General features: G+C 41.3%; 7 protein-coding genes across 7 annotated transcripts; 3 read left to right on the top strand and 4 right to left on the bottom strand.

Annotated features, from left to right (window-relative positions):
• The first annotated feature begins 16 nt into the window (after positions 1–16).
• K450DRAFT_263275 (uncharacterized protein) lies at positions 17–1338 on the top strand. Its single transcript, XM_051592626.1, has 3 exons — positions 17–205; positions 275–384; positions 448–1338. Exons 1-3 carry the CDS (start codon positions 55–57, stop codon positions 907–909), a joined length of 723 nt encoding a protein of 240 aa, XP_051440108.1. The 5' UTR covers positions 17–54; the 3' UTR covers positions 910–1338.
• Positions 960–2440, bottom strand: K450DRAFT_263270 (uncharacterized protein). Its single transcript, XM_051592625.1, has 9 exons — positions 2210–2440; positions 2033–2138; positions 1926–1974; positions 1821–1857; positions 1668–1757; positions 1542–1609; positions 1365–1473; positions 1190–1304; positions 960–1129 (listed from the first exon to the last, which is right to left on the bottom strand). The coding sequence occupies exons 1-9, from the start codon at positions 2404–2406 to the stop codon at positions 1010–1012; spliced, it is 891 nt and encodes a 296-aa protein (XP_051440107.1). The 5' UTR covers positions 2407–2440; the 3' UTR covers positions 960–1009.
• A 276-nt stretch (positions 2441–2716) lies between these two features.
• Positions 2717–6172, bottom strand: K450DRAFT_263265 (uncharacterized protein). The gene is made up of 15 exons (XM_051592624.1): positions 5784–6172; positions 5580–5699; positions 5373–5516; positions 5238–5304; positions 5104–5176; positions 4882–5045; positions 4696–4811; positions 4483–4632; positions 4287–4418; positions 4000–4214; positions 3791–3926; positions 3434–3723; positions 3215–3371; positions 3011–3151; positions 2717–2937 (listed from the first exon to the last, which is right to left on the bottom strand). Exons 1-15 carry the CDS (start codon positions 6075–6077, stop codon positions 2824–2826), a joined length of 2313 nt encoding a protein of 770 aa, XP_051440106.1. The 5' UTR covers positions 6078–6172; the 3' UTR covers positions 2717–2823.
• Positions 5779–6940, top strand: K450DRAFT_263262 (uncharacterized protein). Its single transcript, XM_051592623.1, has 2 exons — positions 5779–6533; positions 6602–6940. Exons 1-2 carry the CDS (start codon positions 6203–6205, stop codon positions 6844–6846), a joined length of 576 nt encoding a protein of 191 aa, XP_051440105.1. The 5' UTR covers positions 5779–6202; the 3' UTR covers positions 6847–6940.
• K450DRAFT_263260 (uncharacterized protein) lies at positions 6761–7348 on the bottom strand (the record flags this gene model as incomplete). Its single annotated transcript, XM_051592622.1, has 3 exons — positions 6761–7010; positions 7089–7250; positions 7318–7348. Coding segments are annotated over 3 exons (311 nt in total), but the record flags the coding sequence as incomplete, so codon positions are not given.
• On the top strand, positions 7283–11186 carry K450DRAFT_263256 (uncharacterized protein). The gene is made up of 10 exons (XM_051592621.1): positions 7283–8036; positions 8104–8526; positions 8589–8647; positions 8712–9374; positions 9443–9696; positions 9762–10021; positions 10095–10147; positions 10223–10302; positions 10381–10568; positions 10630–11186. Exons 1-10 carry the CDS (start codon positions 7445–7447, stop codon positions 11073–11075), a joined length of 3018 nt encoding a protein of 1005 aa, XP_051440103.1. The 5' UTR covers positions 7283–7444; the 3' UTR covers positions 11076–11186.
• K450DRAFT_263253 (uncharacterized protein) lies at positions 11186–12307 on the bottom strand. Its single transcript, XM_051592620.1, has 2 exons — positions 12022–12307; positions 11186–11964 (listed from the first exon to the last, which is right to left on the bottom strand). Exons 1-2 carry the CDS (start codon positions 12203–12205, stop codon positions 11297–11299), a joined length of 852 nt encoding a protein of 283 aa, XP_051440102.1. The 5' UTR covers positions 12206–12307; the 3' UTR covers positions 11186–11296.
• Positions 12308–13667: the final 1360 nt, after the last annotated feature.

The following is a 13667-nucleotide window of genomic DNA, read 5'->3' as shown; positions in this document are numbered from 1 at the left end:
TGATCGGCCCTTCGAGCACAATTTTTTTTTGGTTCAGAACTTTGTTGCTGCATTATGGGTGCTCAAGCTTCAAAACAGGTTGCCCGGAAGTTTCCTCAACATGCCAATCCAGAGACCTTAACACAAGTCCCAAAGACTTCTCCTTCATCAACACCTTCCTCCTCACATCTTAATTCCACGCCAGATACTGCATATGTTGCCGATGGTAAGATCTCTTGACATTCTGGGGTTACAAATTACATTCGCGCCAAGTGCTGATTTTCTGGAACTTCAGATCACAAAAGCGAAGCTATACAAGAAGACGGAAGAGACCCAGATTTTGCCAAAAAGCTGAATACGATAGGCCAAGTAAATGTGCCAGAATTCAAAACAAAATATCGACCGGTCAGTATACTTTGGTATTTACCATTATTTGGTGCAGCGTATTAAACTGCCATATTTCTACAGTCAGATTCTATGCTTCAGATTATGCGCCAACGTAGTCAAGTAGAAAAGGCTGAAGATTTCGATCCTTTATTACCAAAGTCCCAGAAAGCCGAGAATCGCATCACTATAGACGATTTGTACAGCCTTTTGGAGCAACGCAAGCTACTTCCTGCCAACGCTTCAAACGAAGACCTCCAGCAACTGACAAGCAAGTATCCTTTAAATCAGCAGACTGTCCATACCTTGTTCAAATATGTGAACAACATCACACCATTTGATGTTGGCAGCGAAGATGAGAGACAACGAGGCGTTTGGGTTGAAAATAGAGAGGGGCTTAAAAGTTATATGCAACAAGCGCACGCTATCACCAAAAAGCGAGAAGAATCTCGAAAAGCGGAAAAGGCTGATAAACCAAATAGTGCCCAACCAGATAGTGAAAGGAGAAAGAAGGAAAAGGAATTGGAAGACTTATTTACAGATTAGACAGGTAGACGGACGGTACTCTTTTACTTCACTGGACTTTAGCTGTTCTATTTGCAGAATAAATGTACCTCTTCCTTTTCAAAACATACAACGGCTTTATCTATTCCCATATCATAATTGAGCCATCCACGCTACCGGATATCATGGCGGTTTCGGTCGGATGGTAATCGATAGAAGTGACAATTCCCTTGTGACCTTCCAACGCCTCAACTTGATTACCCTGATGATGAAATTATTAACAGACTTTTCAAAAATGTCCAACTGCAGTCGTTCAACTCACCTCTAATAAATCCCATATATACAATTTGTTGTCCTCGGATCCGCTAAGCACATATGCATCATCATTGGAAAACGCTGATTGCAATTTGTACTCTGTATGCTGATGTCCTTTGAATCTGGTGCAAAACATTAGTCTTTGGCTATTCAAACACGAAATGCAAGTTTGCTCAACATACTCATTCAAGAGGGTGCCGTTCGCTTTATCCATTAACCGAATGGTGTCATCAGTAGTGCTGACTAGAATACAGTTTCGATCCTTAGACATTCTGACTGAAGTGATAGCGGCTGAGAAAAGCGACTCGTGAGTTTCAAGTATGACAATGGTGAAAGAAAAGAGTGCAGAATATACATACCTCCAATGTAGTCTTCTTGCAACTGCCCCATCCGTATATCATAGTTGCGTAGGCGTCCATCAGCCGAGCTAAGTTTGTCTTTCGTCAATAGTGGTTCCCATAGAGGTGATGCCTGTATCCACTTACCCTACTATTAATTCTGCTCCGCGAATTAGCAATGACATGACGCTGTCTTTGCAGTCTTCTAAAATTTGAATTGGGCTGGTGTTTTGCGATCTGCAACCGTACAAAAATCAGCCGCTGAGTAATGCGTGAACAGCAAAGTGACTAGTACACTACCTGCAGTCCCAGAGTCGTACTGTGGTATCAAAAGAGCCTACGCATCAATGTACATTAGATCAACTTTTGACAGCCTGTTGTTTACAGCGTATATATCGCTCTTACCACTTGCAAGAACAGTTCCGTCATCATTAAAGCCTACACAATTAACTGACTGAAAGAGCCTTTAATATAGATCAACACAGTAACCTTGATTGGCATTACACACTTACTTCGTAGTGGCCAGCATATCTACGAATGACACTTCCAGTCGACACGTCCCAGCAGAACACAGTTCTGTCATTACCGCAGCTTGCAAAGCGAGAGTTATCTGCCGTTCTAGTATACTCAAATGCGTAAATATATTGGCCATGGATCTATAGGGTTCTTTTTTCATATGAAGTACTTACACAGAAATTCCTAAAACATCACGACCATGGGCACTGTAAGTTTGAATTCGGGCTCCTGTACTTGCATTCCATAGCATGATGCTACGGTCCCGGCTTCCAGATAAACAGTATTGCCCGGTCTTGTTATAGGTAACATAGTGAACAGCGCCAGTATGTTCGGCTAAGGTTTTGACACGTTTAGTAGGATATGGAGTCATTCATTCGAAAGATCAAAAAGCTTTCGATCCCAAAAGCGCAAAAGACGCAGTTAATATTGGAGCTCAGACTGGTCGAGCTTCTTTCACACCACAGCGTTATTCCCATCCACAATTAAGAAGGTTTTATTAAACTGCATTGAAAATGGAGTGAGATGTCGAGAAGTCTGGTGCTATTTTACATATGAAGTGTTCGCGTTACTCTGAATGGTTGAAAAGCAGTTAGCGACTGTTTGAAAGACATAGCACTTGCGCATGATCAATAATTTTTACCTGACGACATTTTCCATTGCTCTTCTTCTCATCTTTTCACGAACACTTGGTAGAGTAGTAGTGGGTATATCTCGCATCAACCTATAAGGATGGCCAAAAGAAGTCAATATGATGATCGCAAACCTAGCCCAAAATTTTGGATGTTCCTTACTTTTCCATTACAATAACAGCATGCTGAGGTTGAATCCTTGCGTATTTTTTGTTCTTCAGTTGCGGGTTGAGGAACTCCTCAGCATTGTCTGATTGTATCAAAGTAAGAAGCTTTGAAGAAGGGTGGTCAATAAAATTTGAATTGAGGTATGTAGTAACGGCTAGCTTGAAGACCATAGTTTACCTGGCGAAGTTCCAAGAACGTATCAACAATGGTGGGGTCACCAAGGTTTTTCACGAAATCTTCCAAGAATTGAACATCGACATCGAAGTTTTGTAAAGCAATATCTGTAACAGCAGGCTCATTTGGATCCAATAAAAGGTCCTATAGGAAAGGTCGTACATTAGCTTAGCACTTGGTCATTGTATTTCAGTATAAGATACATACCATCATAGCATGGCTTAAGTGATCCAAAGCGTCAAAGTAAATGAGACTCTTGATTGACTCTGGCAAGTTAAGTAAAGCAGCATTGATCACGTTTGTCAAGAACGTCACCAAATCAAACAAATATGGGCTTGGTTGGTCTTGTCGTTCCTCGGCCATCCTAAAATCACCAGCGTAAGTATTTATACTACATCGGCACCTGTATAAACCAACATAACCTACCAGTCATATTCAGATAACTCCAAGAATTCGTCGAGTTTGAGGTTGACAACCTTGAAGATACGCTTCTCTGCAGTCTGTCGCGTCTCTTTAAATGTGGAAGTGGCTCGTAGTTGAATGGGACCTGCTCGATGGAATGATCGAGTTTCCATAAGCAGCATTTCAAAGTCTGGACAAGTAGACTCAAAGTACTCGATATTGATGATAATCTGCACAATCTGTGACAAATTGGTTGATTCCAATTTCTTGAGCAAAATAGCATTGACTTTGGTGATGAGAAGACTATCCACCGCCTGAGAAAGATTCATATTAGCCGAAAATGTTGATCGTGAGCATAAGCTGATACGAGATGCTAAGTACCTTTTTGAGGATTTCGTCCATTTCTCCGTGCGTTTGGGAAAAGCCTTCAGCAAATTGATAGAACTGATGAACAAAAATGCTGACATCTCGACAGCACGTAGGAAATACTTTTGAAAATGGCAAAGTAAAAGGGAAACTAGAGTACGACATTTTGATGAGTTAGTAATGTAGGAAGTCCTGGCAGCTTTGGATCTAAACCTGTTATTTACCCATATTGTTTAAGTATATCACGATCGGGTTGATATCGCGTATATTGCATTACTTCATCCAAATCTTCTTGGTTATTGACGGTCATTGGCATACATTCATCTTCTTGGACAATCTTCTCAAAGTTTTCGCTGTACTGATTGATCAGTAATTCAGAGTATCGCTGGAACAGGGTAAGAAGAGTCTCTTGCAAATTTTTCACTGGATAGTTAAAGCCCTAACATGATAACAATAAGTTAGATAGGTCCAAAGCGTACATTCATGCTTCAGTTGCAAGACATATACATACCTCCAGTGTTTGATTGAAAATGAGTAGACTGTACTTGATTTGCAAAAACAACTCTGGATCGCGACAGCCATGCAAACTATGAGAGATGACGGCGATAACCTTGGTAGTAACCATTTCCCAGAGGGCATCGACCTAGTGTATCCAAAGTGAAATTAGCTAGTGTCCTTAACTATTGCACAAAACCCCAGTACCCTACCTCTGCTTGGCTACGGAAATCGGTGGTGCTATGCATAATGACATGCTCAATGATGAAAAATCCAACGATATCTTGAAGAAGTGTTTCGAAGCTATCCATATTGCCATCGCGCAAATTGATGGGCATATTCAAGGCTAAATTGGCTTGTGCCTGATGAAAAGGGTTAAACACTCGCTCAGATGTATACAGTAGTGCTATTACTAAGATACGTACTCTTCGATCCTCTTCATAGGAGTTCTTGAATTCGTTTTGAGTTCCTAGAGTGTTGTACACATGAATGCATCTGTATAAGGGTTCGAAGTCTATATCGACCTCATCCAAGATGTTGGCTGCAGCAACGTCAGTTAATGTGCATAAGATAGCCATGCGGTTTTCGAGAGAAAGTGAAATATAGCTTACACTCGTTGCCTTCATTTACAACCATTTCAATCGCGGAATTGACGTTGTGATGCTGAAGACTTTTAAGTTTGGGGTTCTCAGCCGTTCTTTGTCGCCACCTATCTTGTCTTTCTTGCATGTATTTCATTGCCAACATTCCGATTTTCCTCGACGTACTTCTTAGCCTAATAAAATGATAAATAACCAAATCCTTTACAATCCTTCAGCAAGTCTCATACATACTTGTAAAGCCATTCTTTCAATTGTGCCGTAACGGATTCCTTGATCATATTTTGCATGACGGGTACGCTTTCCTCTGATTGAAAGGCATCAATATACAATTCCTCAGAATCAATTGAATAACGAATACTACACACCCAAATACTTAGCAAAGCCGTACTGAGCAACATTTTTCAGATGTTGGGTTTGCAGGCGGTCTAGAATCTTTGTATATGTCCAAAACACGTCAGCATAATGAACGGAATGAGGATTATGCCCTCAGCGGTAATTACCTTAAGAGCAGCATAATGCTTTCCATTTTCCATTTTGAGCCTTACTGATTCCGCTAATTCAAGTACGATTAAACTATCTTGTATCGAATCCATTGCCTTCTCCAGGTTATTTTGAACCTTTCGAGCTTCCAACAACTCCATTTTCTATTTTTGATATGAGTCAAAACATTCGATTCACAAGTGCAAATATGCTCGCACAATGCATACCTTGTCGGCCAAGTCGTCTCCTGTCGTACGAAGTGATTTGTTCAAATCGGCGATGTTGCGCTTCAACGACAAAGAGCCTTGTCGAACCTTCAAAAGTTGATCAACCGAGTTCACAAACTCCTAAAATTTTTCAAACCACAGTAGAGTTCAGTATATTATAGCCACACAGGGAAATAACAGCGCGTTTCGCAACTCAGTGCTGACCTGATAGTTTGCATTGCACATGCGTTCTATTTCACCATCCTTTTTTCGAATGAATGCGTCTAATTGGTCGATGAATGCTTCTTGCTTCTGTGACTCGGAAATCTGCTTAATGATTGGGCCAAGTTGTTCTATACTCTCTGCATCGTCCAATCCAGCCGTGAGTGTAAGTGAGGATGAGTCGATGGAGGCTTGCAAAGACATAGAGTTGTCCGAAATAAGCGAAGACGACGCTATTGACTGTACCAGCTGGCTGAGCTGTGGATCTCTGTTAGTCTTGTCATCCATTAAAGCCATTTAAGCTGGTTTTTGATACCAGAAGGAGTTCAAGCTACCGACAAGTATCTCCAAACGCAGTTCAAAATGCGCGGAGTTAAAATAGTACCCAAAAATCGAAAGCAGTGTCAAAGCAATCCTTGACCATGTACCCAACACAATCAGACCAGCCACAAGGCAAACTACATTTCAAAGCATTCAGAGAAAATCATTTCGGTCCAGAGAAGGTCTACCACTGGAACAGTCTGTTCTTTCCTAATGGCAACCAATGGCGATCAACACCTCAAGACGGTCAGCAACAGCACGTTAGTCAAAATCAAACAAAACGGCGGCCACGTGCAGTAGAAAACGAAAAGAAGTTAAATAAGAGGCCACGGATCAGTCATGAAAGCAGAAAAAGTTCCAAGCATAATGAAAGCAAGCTGTCCGAGCAAGCTATTGAGATATTTCGGTTCTCAGAGGCTTGGAAACGAGAAAGTAAGGCAGTCTTGCGCGCAATGTAAAATTTTGAAGAGACTACTAACGGTTTGCACTAATCCATACAGAAGCTCAACGGTTGGCTGAACAAGAGAAGGAAGATGGCGTAGAGAAAAAAACCATATTTCCTGAATCATCAGCTGCACATTTAGATGGAACTGAGCCACCGGCTACATCTCTCGTTCTCTCTAATACGGAGCTAATTGATACTTCGCCGGATATCAAAACTTTAGAACATCTCGTTAACTTCACGTATACCGCAAGCTGTACTCAAGACACTGTTCTTTGGCCAGTTTTGCCGTTGCGTTTATGATAGACTGTACACTATATTGTAAAAAAAGTAATAATTGTATTCTAGTTCAACCTCCATGCAGAGTGCTAATAAAGACAATTTCATCATTGTCTTGCAATTGGTAATCGAGCTCATCGCAAAGTTCCCAGTCGACATTGTTGATCAACACCAATATTCCAGGTCGGCTGTTGTAACAAAAAATAGAAGATCAGTCAGTACAAATTTTTCTTTGGCTGGTATACAATCCGAAGGTATATACATACACAGTGTCTTTATCAACAAAGAGTTCCTTCTTTTCAGTCATCATGTTATCACGGATATAGAATATGAGATCTTTGAGAGTGCTTGGCTGATTATCTGAGGAATTTGCGGGTTGCTCAATTGTGTGGTGTCGAACATTGTCGAACAGAAGCTCCATGCCCCCACTATTGTATGATCAAGTTAGTTTCACGTTCTGTCCCTTCCTTGGTCCTAAATAGAATATATAGTAACCTGAACTCCACCTTGACGTTGATGGACATGTTTTTGAAGTTGATTTGGCCAGGTGAAAGATCTCCAATTCAGCTTTTTGTCGTATGTGACGGCGAAGTTGAGGTTTGCCGACGAATACTGCAATTAGATGCGTCCTCCGACGGGCTCTTTTCTTCACTCCCTCATTTCGATCATGGTGGTAAGCAGCAGCCTTACCATATTTGATTCCAGTGGGCAACCTGGACTCTTCCCTTATCCACCGCACTATTCATCCGGGATCTTCACTTGGCAATCGCCTTACTTTATCGCTTCGACTGCACTGCTTACTTTTATTCTGGTAGCTGGTATCGCACGCTTCCTTCTCACCAAAGATTACTTGGATCAACGCAGAGTCTCTGCCAATGGCATCCTACTTGGCGGCCCCGAAACTTTCCGTAGAGCTTCTGCACTTACAAAGTTGCTCATTGTGCTTTCACTTGTGGTGATCGCCACACTTGTAGGCGATACTGTGGTTATTGTAGCACGCGCATTGATCGATGGCCATTGGACTTCCACCGTCTTGGCCTACTACATTTTGATGTCGTTTCTAGCTTGGAACCTACTGCTTGCTACCGCTGCTGATGAAAACAGAAAGTTTCTCACCTGGAGCTGGGTTCAATATACCTTTTGGTTAGCCGCAGCATTAACTGAAACGCTTATTGCTTGGATGTGGGCGATCGGTATTTTTAAACCACGAGATGGTAAGTATTTTTTGCTCAGGCTATAATGTTTTTAATTGTCAACAAAATACTAAAAAGTCATCCATAGGAACGGTTTTTACAAAGTATGACTACGCCATGCTTGGTTTATTCATCATCAGATATATCACTGTGATTACGATTGGTGTACTTGCACTTGTACATATGTTCACTCATAGAGGTACAACCGATGAAACTAGAACTCCATTGTTGGGACAAAGCACAGCTGGTTATGGTGCCACTAATGGAACTACTTCTAACGGCACGACTCCTGCGACTACCACAGAAAAGCCTGTCAGCGGCATGCGTTACTTTTTTGTGAAGATGCGAAAACTGTTACCTTTCATGTGGCCAAAAACAAGCAGGACACTTCAGATATATGTTGGATTATGCTTTTTAATCCTTATCCTTGGTAGAATTGTCAACCTGTTAACTCCACTGCAATTTGGTATCGTGGTAGAAACCCTACAAAATGTCATCGAAGGAGGAGAGAGTAAGAAAAATGAATATTGTAAGCCGAATATTCAAAGCATTTTGCTAACACATCCGTTGTAGGATCCGCTGTTTGGCAAGCTATTCTACTTTACACGGCACTCAAGGTGCTTCAAGGCGGAGTAAGTACCAAGTCATACTTGCTACGTATGAGCTGAACCGTACTAATACAAGATATATTTTCAGACCGGTCTACTTCAATCCATTCAGAGCTATCTATGGTTTCCCATCAACCAGTACACTACCCGCGAAATTTCTCTGGAAATGTTTAGCCACTTGCACAACCTGTCCTTGCAATTCCATATTAACCGCAAGACAGGTGAAGTTCTTCGAGTGATGGACCGTGGAACCAACAGTATTGTCCAACTCCTGTCGCAAATTTTACTCTCCATCTTCCCTACTTTGCTCGATATCGGAATCGCTGTCATATTCTTTGCGCTAACATTCACCTTCTCCTTTGGTCTGATCGTATTTACTACTATGGCAATCTATATTTACGTTACCATTGCTATTACCGAATGGAGAACCAAGTTTAGAAGAGCCATGATCGACGCCGATAATGATGTTCGCACCAAGGCTGTGGACTCTCTTCTCAATTTCGAAACTGTCAAATACTATGGTGCCGAAGGATACGAATTAGAGCGATACAGTAACGCAGTTGCCAAGTACCAGAAGGCTGACTGGAAGACGCTCAGCTCGTTGACAATACTGAACTTGACCCAAAGCGTTGTTATCACTTTGGGTTTGCTTGCCGGAAATCTACTTTGTGCGTACGAGGTTACTCGAGGACGCATGAGTTTGAAAGAATTCATCACCTTCAACACATATATCATGCAGCTATATACACCGGTATGCTTTTATCATATTGTAGCATCCTCTATCCATTCAACTCTTCTAACGTCTGCTTATTGCTATAGCTCAACTTCTTTGGTACCTACTACCGTATGATCCAACAAAACTTTGTCGATATGGAAAAAATGCTTGACTTATTGGAGCAAGAGCAGACAGTCAAAGATTTGCCTAATGCAAAGGAGCTCACGGTCACTGATGGACACGTCGTGTTTGAAAATGTATCCTTCGCCTATGACGAAAGACAAACAGCACTTCGTAACATATCGTTCTCTATTCCAAAGGGAGCCACTGTGGCATTAGTGGGCCCCTCTGGAGGAGGGTAAGTAGTTAGTGTTCTTTCATGCATGCCGAAAATACGAGAGAAATTAACGTTATGTTTTGCAGAAAATCCACCATTCTACGTTTGCTATTCAGATTTTACGACACTCAGAGCGGTCGCATATTGATTGATGGCCAAGATATTTCAACTGTCATGCAGCGATCGCTTCGCAAGAACATTGGTGTTGTACCTCAAGACACTGTGCTATTCAATGATACTATTCTATACAATATTCATTATGGCGATGTCAATGCTAGCGAGGATGATGTGATCAAAGCAGCAAAAGCAGCTCAGATCCATGACCGCATTCTCAGTTTCCCCGATGGTAAGCCACTCTCATTGACATAGGATAGCCAATACACACAACCAGCGTCATTAACAAACAAATGTATTTTTAGGCTATGAAACCAAGGTCGGTGAACGAGGATTGCGTCTCAGTGGAGGAGAAAAGGTAAGCACTTGCTTCGTATGTTCGCATGCCATGACATATTTTTTACCTTGATTAACGGTACCTTTTCGGGATTAGCAACGTGTTGCAATTGCAAGAACTATTTTGAAGAACCCACCTATCATCTTACTCGATGAGGCTACTAGTGCACTTGATACGTAAGTTATAACGATAAGCATAGGAGGGCTTGGAGGTTTATAGCAAGCCACACTCTAAATACGATTAATGTCATTTAGAACGACCGAACGTCAAATCCAGCGTGCATTTGCTGAAATGACTCAAGACCGCACAACGCTGGTCATTGCTCATCGCCTTTCAACCATCGTCAATGCGGACTTGATCCTGGTCATCAAGGATGGCCAAGTTGTAGAGTCCGGAAGCCATGAAGAACTGATAAGTCAAGCGATTGCTACAGGAGAACAAGGTACGAATTTATATATTGGTCAACAAATTCGATCAAGTTGTAACATAGTATTGTGTTTTAGGTGTATACTATGAGATGTGGCAAAAGCAGCTTAAGGATGAAAACACTGAGACTACTGCCAACAACAGTGAAACAAATTCGACAGTCGGCGAACCATCGGAAGCGAAAGTTGACAAAAATGTTGAAGTCATCATTCATAAGCCGGACGAAAATAACGCTGAGGTTGTCCCTGGCAAGACATTTGCACAGGCAGCCGAAGAGGCGACAGAAGAAGCAGCTCCTGTCGTTAATGAAGACCGTAATACACCTGAAGAACCTGAATCTCCCAATACTGTAGATGATACACCAGAAAGCCCAAATGAGGCAGCTGACGAAACGACTGAAGTCGATACTACCGAAGCATCCACTGTTGGGGACGACACAAACGTTGCAGATTCAGCGGCTTCACCTGCCGGTCAGGCTAGCAAAGCTAAAAAAAAGAAGAAGAAGAAGTCAAAGAAGAACTGAGCAACATCCGGGAGGGTCCAACTTGGACATCAAAGCTAAACATATGTAGCAATGTAAAAAGCTTCTGATTTAAACACTGTTATTGTTTTACCACAGATATACAATGTCAACATCGTAAAACGCTTTGGCGTGTTTGATAAATCTACATGTCATTTTATTCACGAGGTTACTTCTGCAATATATACAACTTATGTTCCTCTTGGGAAATATGCTAATGTTTACTATGATCCATATCCCAATGAGTTGTTTTGATCTTCCTTTGTATGATCTGCTGTTTTTACGGACTCCATGGACAGTTTAATTTTTGAGATCAGGACTTCATCTTCAGCCAGTTCAGCTTGCGCTAACGCTAAACCAAAACTGATATGGCTACGTTCTGCTGATGTTTGTGCTTCAATGATAGCAGCCTCTCTGAGACCTTCTATCTGTTCCTTGGTTAAAATGAGTGATGTCGTTATGGAGCTATGGATAAGTAGCGTTGAGGGACCTTTGTGCACATGATGGTCCTTGACGTCGAAGCCCAGAGTGAGATGAAAGTCTTTTGGTGGCAGTCCATACTCACTTCTTATTTGCTGCCCGCCAGCCCAACTAATGCTGCAGTACCAAGATCTTGTGGATGTCGCATTATCTTTCACCATCCCTAACCCAAGATTTATGGGTGGCCGACTGCGGTTTGCTAAGGCTGTCATGCCTTTGAGGGAGGTCCTCTGACGCATTTGTGAAGTAGTTTCCTTCGCTTTGCATATCGTGAGATGAAAAGGATTTCCATCTCTGCGCTTTCGATTCTCAATTGCGTGTTGTGGAACATGTATCAGCGCTTCCTTAGCAGCTCTTTCGATCCAATGACCCATGAGACAGATATAGCCATGTCTATGTAATACATACAGCTCTAAGGGAAGAAGTGAGGCACTATCCTGATTGATATAAACATCTTAAGTAAATATACCTTTATCAATGTAGTCTGATTTGACTGGAGCCGCCTCCTTCGATCCTTGTGCTGTCTTATGTTTACCTTTATGCTTTGGTTTGGTTGACTTGCTGAAATGATCTGTGGCCCCTATTTTGACATCTGCCTCATGTGAAGTGGTTGGAATTGATTGTCGTCTAGAATTCTTTTTTCCTTTGGGCATCCTTTTGGATTACTGTTAGGCTATGATGGTCGCATTAATTTGGTTTTGTGAATCCAATGTTGGCTCATTTGCCATGTGGTGGCAAAAAAAAAATTTCTGCAGTGAGGAGAAACCCAGCTTTCAGCCAGGCTGAAATAGCTATGTAAAATGATGTAGCCACCAAACACATATTTAATCAATGAACCTGGTGTCAGTCTATTGGAACCTGCTTATCAGACTTCTGTGATTTTGGTGTTCCCTGCCTCTTGAGATCGACAATAAATGATAACTCAGACTTGGTCTCTGGGCAATTTGAGAAGCCAAATGAAGATGTTTAAAGTTTGAACTCAAAACCTTCGCTTTGCTCTACAAAATGTGAGCACTTGGTGTTTATTTTGCTTTTACAGGAAGTTACGGAGAGACCAACAACTGTTCAGAGTTGAGCACTTTGCGAATTGAACTTCTCTAAGAGAGTAAGTAGAACATTGTTCACGGCTTTTCAATAGGGGTTTCTGCTTGTAAATATTTTCGACATTTCGCATTCAGGGATTACAGAAATTGTCAGATATATCAAAATAACAAAAACTTCTAAAACTAAAGGAAGTGAATCAGGAAAAATAAAGATAAGTCTGTATAAACTTTTTCTCTTGTTAAGTCTCGACGCTATTTCAAACATCTCCATCATTTGCTCAAACAGAATATCATACAGGTATGTCTATAGCACAGCTGCCTTACACAAGGAAACCCGCTCGATTTTCAACCACCAACAGGCATATCAATATTGCTTTAGCATACAACACACCGCAATCAAGCTGAAAAAAACTTGCGTAAGTGATAAATAGTGAGGGTTGCATGAATGAGTAGAAATGTTATTCTATATACAAAAGTTATGAATGTGATCTATCAATGCGTAGGTAAAGGCGCGGTGACCTTCCGTATCCATTCCATAAAGCAGTAGGAAAATGACAAAGTCAAGTTGGATCTTTTGTCCAGTGGAGTTTTATGAAATCATGAAATCGTATATGAAGGCGAACACCTCCTGCGTTAAGATACGTGAACCAGAATAAATCATTTTTCTGTGTAGTTTATACTGTTTCAAAAGACTTTATTTAATAAAAAAGACTTCATTTAATAAAAAAGAGATAAAAAAAATGGGTTTCGACCATGCCAAAGGTCTCATCAGATGGCTTTAAGGCTGCCATGACCCCTTTGTTGATGACTTTCACTCCCATAACATTGCTACGCAATGCTACAGAAGTGATCTGGGCTCCTAAGTATGCTGGCCAAGCAAACTATCATTGGAGTGCAGACTCTTGATCTAGGAGTCCTTCTCAGTGCTGGCTAAGCAACTTCATTGAAGGATCCTTACGGTATAGATCATGAGAAGCCATTTGACTTGCTCTTGCAAAAAAAAAGAAGAAGTGTAGTAGGTTAGTATGTTAGTGGGTTAGTAGGTTAGTAGATGAATCGTTGAAAAAAAAAA

The sequence above is a fragment of the Umbelopsis ramanniana genome (assembly GCF_025399195.1).
Source record: "Umbelopsis ramanniana AG unplaced genomic scaffold K450scaffold_109, whole genome shotgun sequence".
In the NCBI taxonomy this organism is placed as follows: domain Eukaryota; kingdom Fungi; phylum Mucoromycota; class Umbelopsidomycetes; order Umbelopsidales; family Umbelopsidaceae; genus Umbelopsis; species Umbelopsis ramanniana.
The sequence above is the reverse complement of the archived record's forward strand: the minus strand, read 5'-3'. Positions and strand labels throughout refer to the sequence as shown.

What these genes read in the sequence shown, in the direction of transcription:
- K450DRAFT_263275 (XM_051592626.1), top strand. Translation starts at nt 55, where the DNA reads ATGGGTGCTCAAGCTTCAAAACAGGTTGCCCGGAAGTTTCCTCAACAT. An exon ending in TACTGCATATGTTGCCGATG is followed by an intron (nt 206 to 274) that starts GTAAGATCTCTT and finishes CTGGAACTTCAG; the next exon opens with ATCACAAAAGCGAAGCTATA. An exon ending in TCAAAACAAAATATCGACCG is followed by an intron (nt 385 to 447) that starts GTCAGTATACTT and finishes ATATTTCTACAG; the next exon opens with TCAGATTCTATGCTTCAGAT.
- K450DRAFT_263270 (XM_051592625.1), bottom strand. Translation starts at nt 2,406, where the DNA reads ATGACTCCATATCCTACTAAACGTGTCAAAACCTTAGCCGAACATACT. An exon ending in GATGTTTTAGGAATTTCTGT is followed by an intron (nt 2,139 to 2,209) that starts GTAAGTACTTCA and finishes TGAGTATACTAG; the next exon opens with AACGGCAGATAACTCTCGCT. An exon ending in AACGGCACCCTCTTGAATGA is followed by an intron (nt 1,305 to 1,364) that starts GTATGTTGAGCA and finishes GTTTTGCACCAG; the next exon opens with ATTCAAAGGACATCAGCATA.
- K450DRAFT_263265 (XM_051592624.1), bottom strand. Translation starts at nt 6,077, where the DNA reads ATGGCTTTAATGGATGACAAGACTAACAGAGATCCACAGCTCAGCCAG. An exon ending in GAGACGACTTGGCCGACAAG is followed by an intron (nt 5,517 to 5,579) that starts GTATGCATTGTG and finishes TATCAAAAATAG; the next exon opens with AAAATGGAGTTGTTGGAAGC. An exon ending in ATTTCCGTAGCCAAGCAGAG is followed by an intron (nt 4,419 to 4,482) that starts GTAGGGTACTGG and finishes TGGATACACTAG; the next exon opens with GTCGATGCCCTCTGGGAAAT.
- K450DRAFT_263262 (XM_051592623.1), top strand. Translation starts at nt 6,203, where the DNA reads ATGTACCCAACACAATCAGACCAGCCACAAGGCAAACTACATTTCAAA. An exon ending in AGAGGCTTGGAAACGAGAAA is followed by an intron (nt 6,534 to 6,601) that starts GTAAGGCAGTCT and finishes TAATCCATACAG; the next exon opens with AAGCTCAACGGTTGGCTGAA.
- K450DRAFT_263256 (XM_051592621.1), top strand. Translation starts at nt 7,445, where the DNA reads ATGCGTCCTCCGACGGGCTCTTTTCTTCACTCCCTCATTTCGATCATG. An exon ending in TATTTTTAAACCACGAGATG is followed by an intron (nt 8,037 to 8,103) that starts GTAAGTATTTTT and finishes AGTCATCCATAG; the next exon opens with GAACGGTTTTTACAAAGTAT. An exon ending in GATTGCTACAGGAGAACAAG is followed by an intron (nt 10,569 to 10,629) that starts GTACGAATTTAT and finishes ATTGTGTTTTAG; the next exon opens with GTGTATACTATGAGATGTGG.
- K450DRAFT_263253 (XM_051592620.1), bottom strand. Translation starts at nt 12,205, where the DNA reads ATGCCCAAAGGAAAAAAGAATTCTAGACGACAATCAATTCCAACCACT. An exon ending in ATCAGACTACATTGATAAAG is followed by an intron (nt 11,965 to 12,021) that starts GTATATTTACTT and finishes TTCTTCCCTTAG; the next exon opens with AGCTGTATGTATTACATAGA.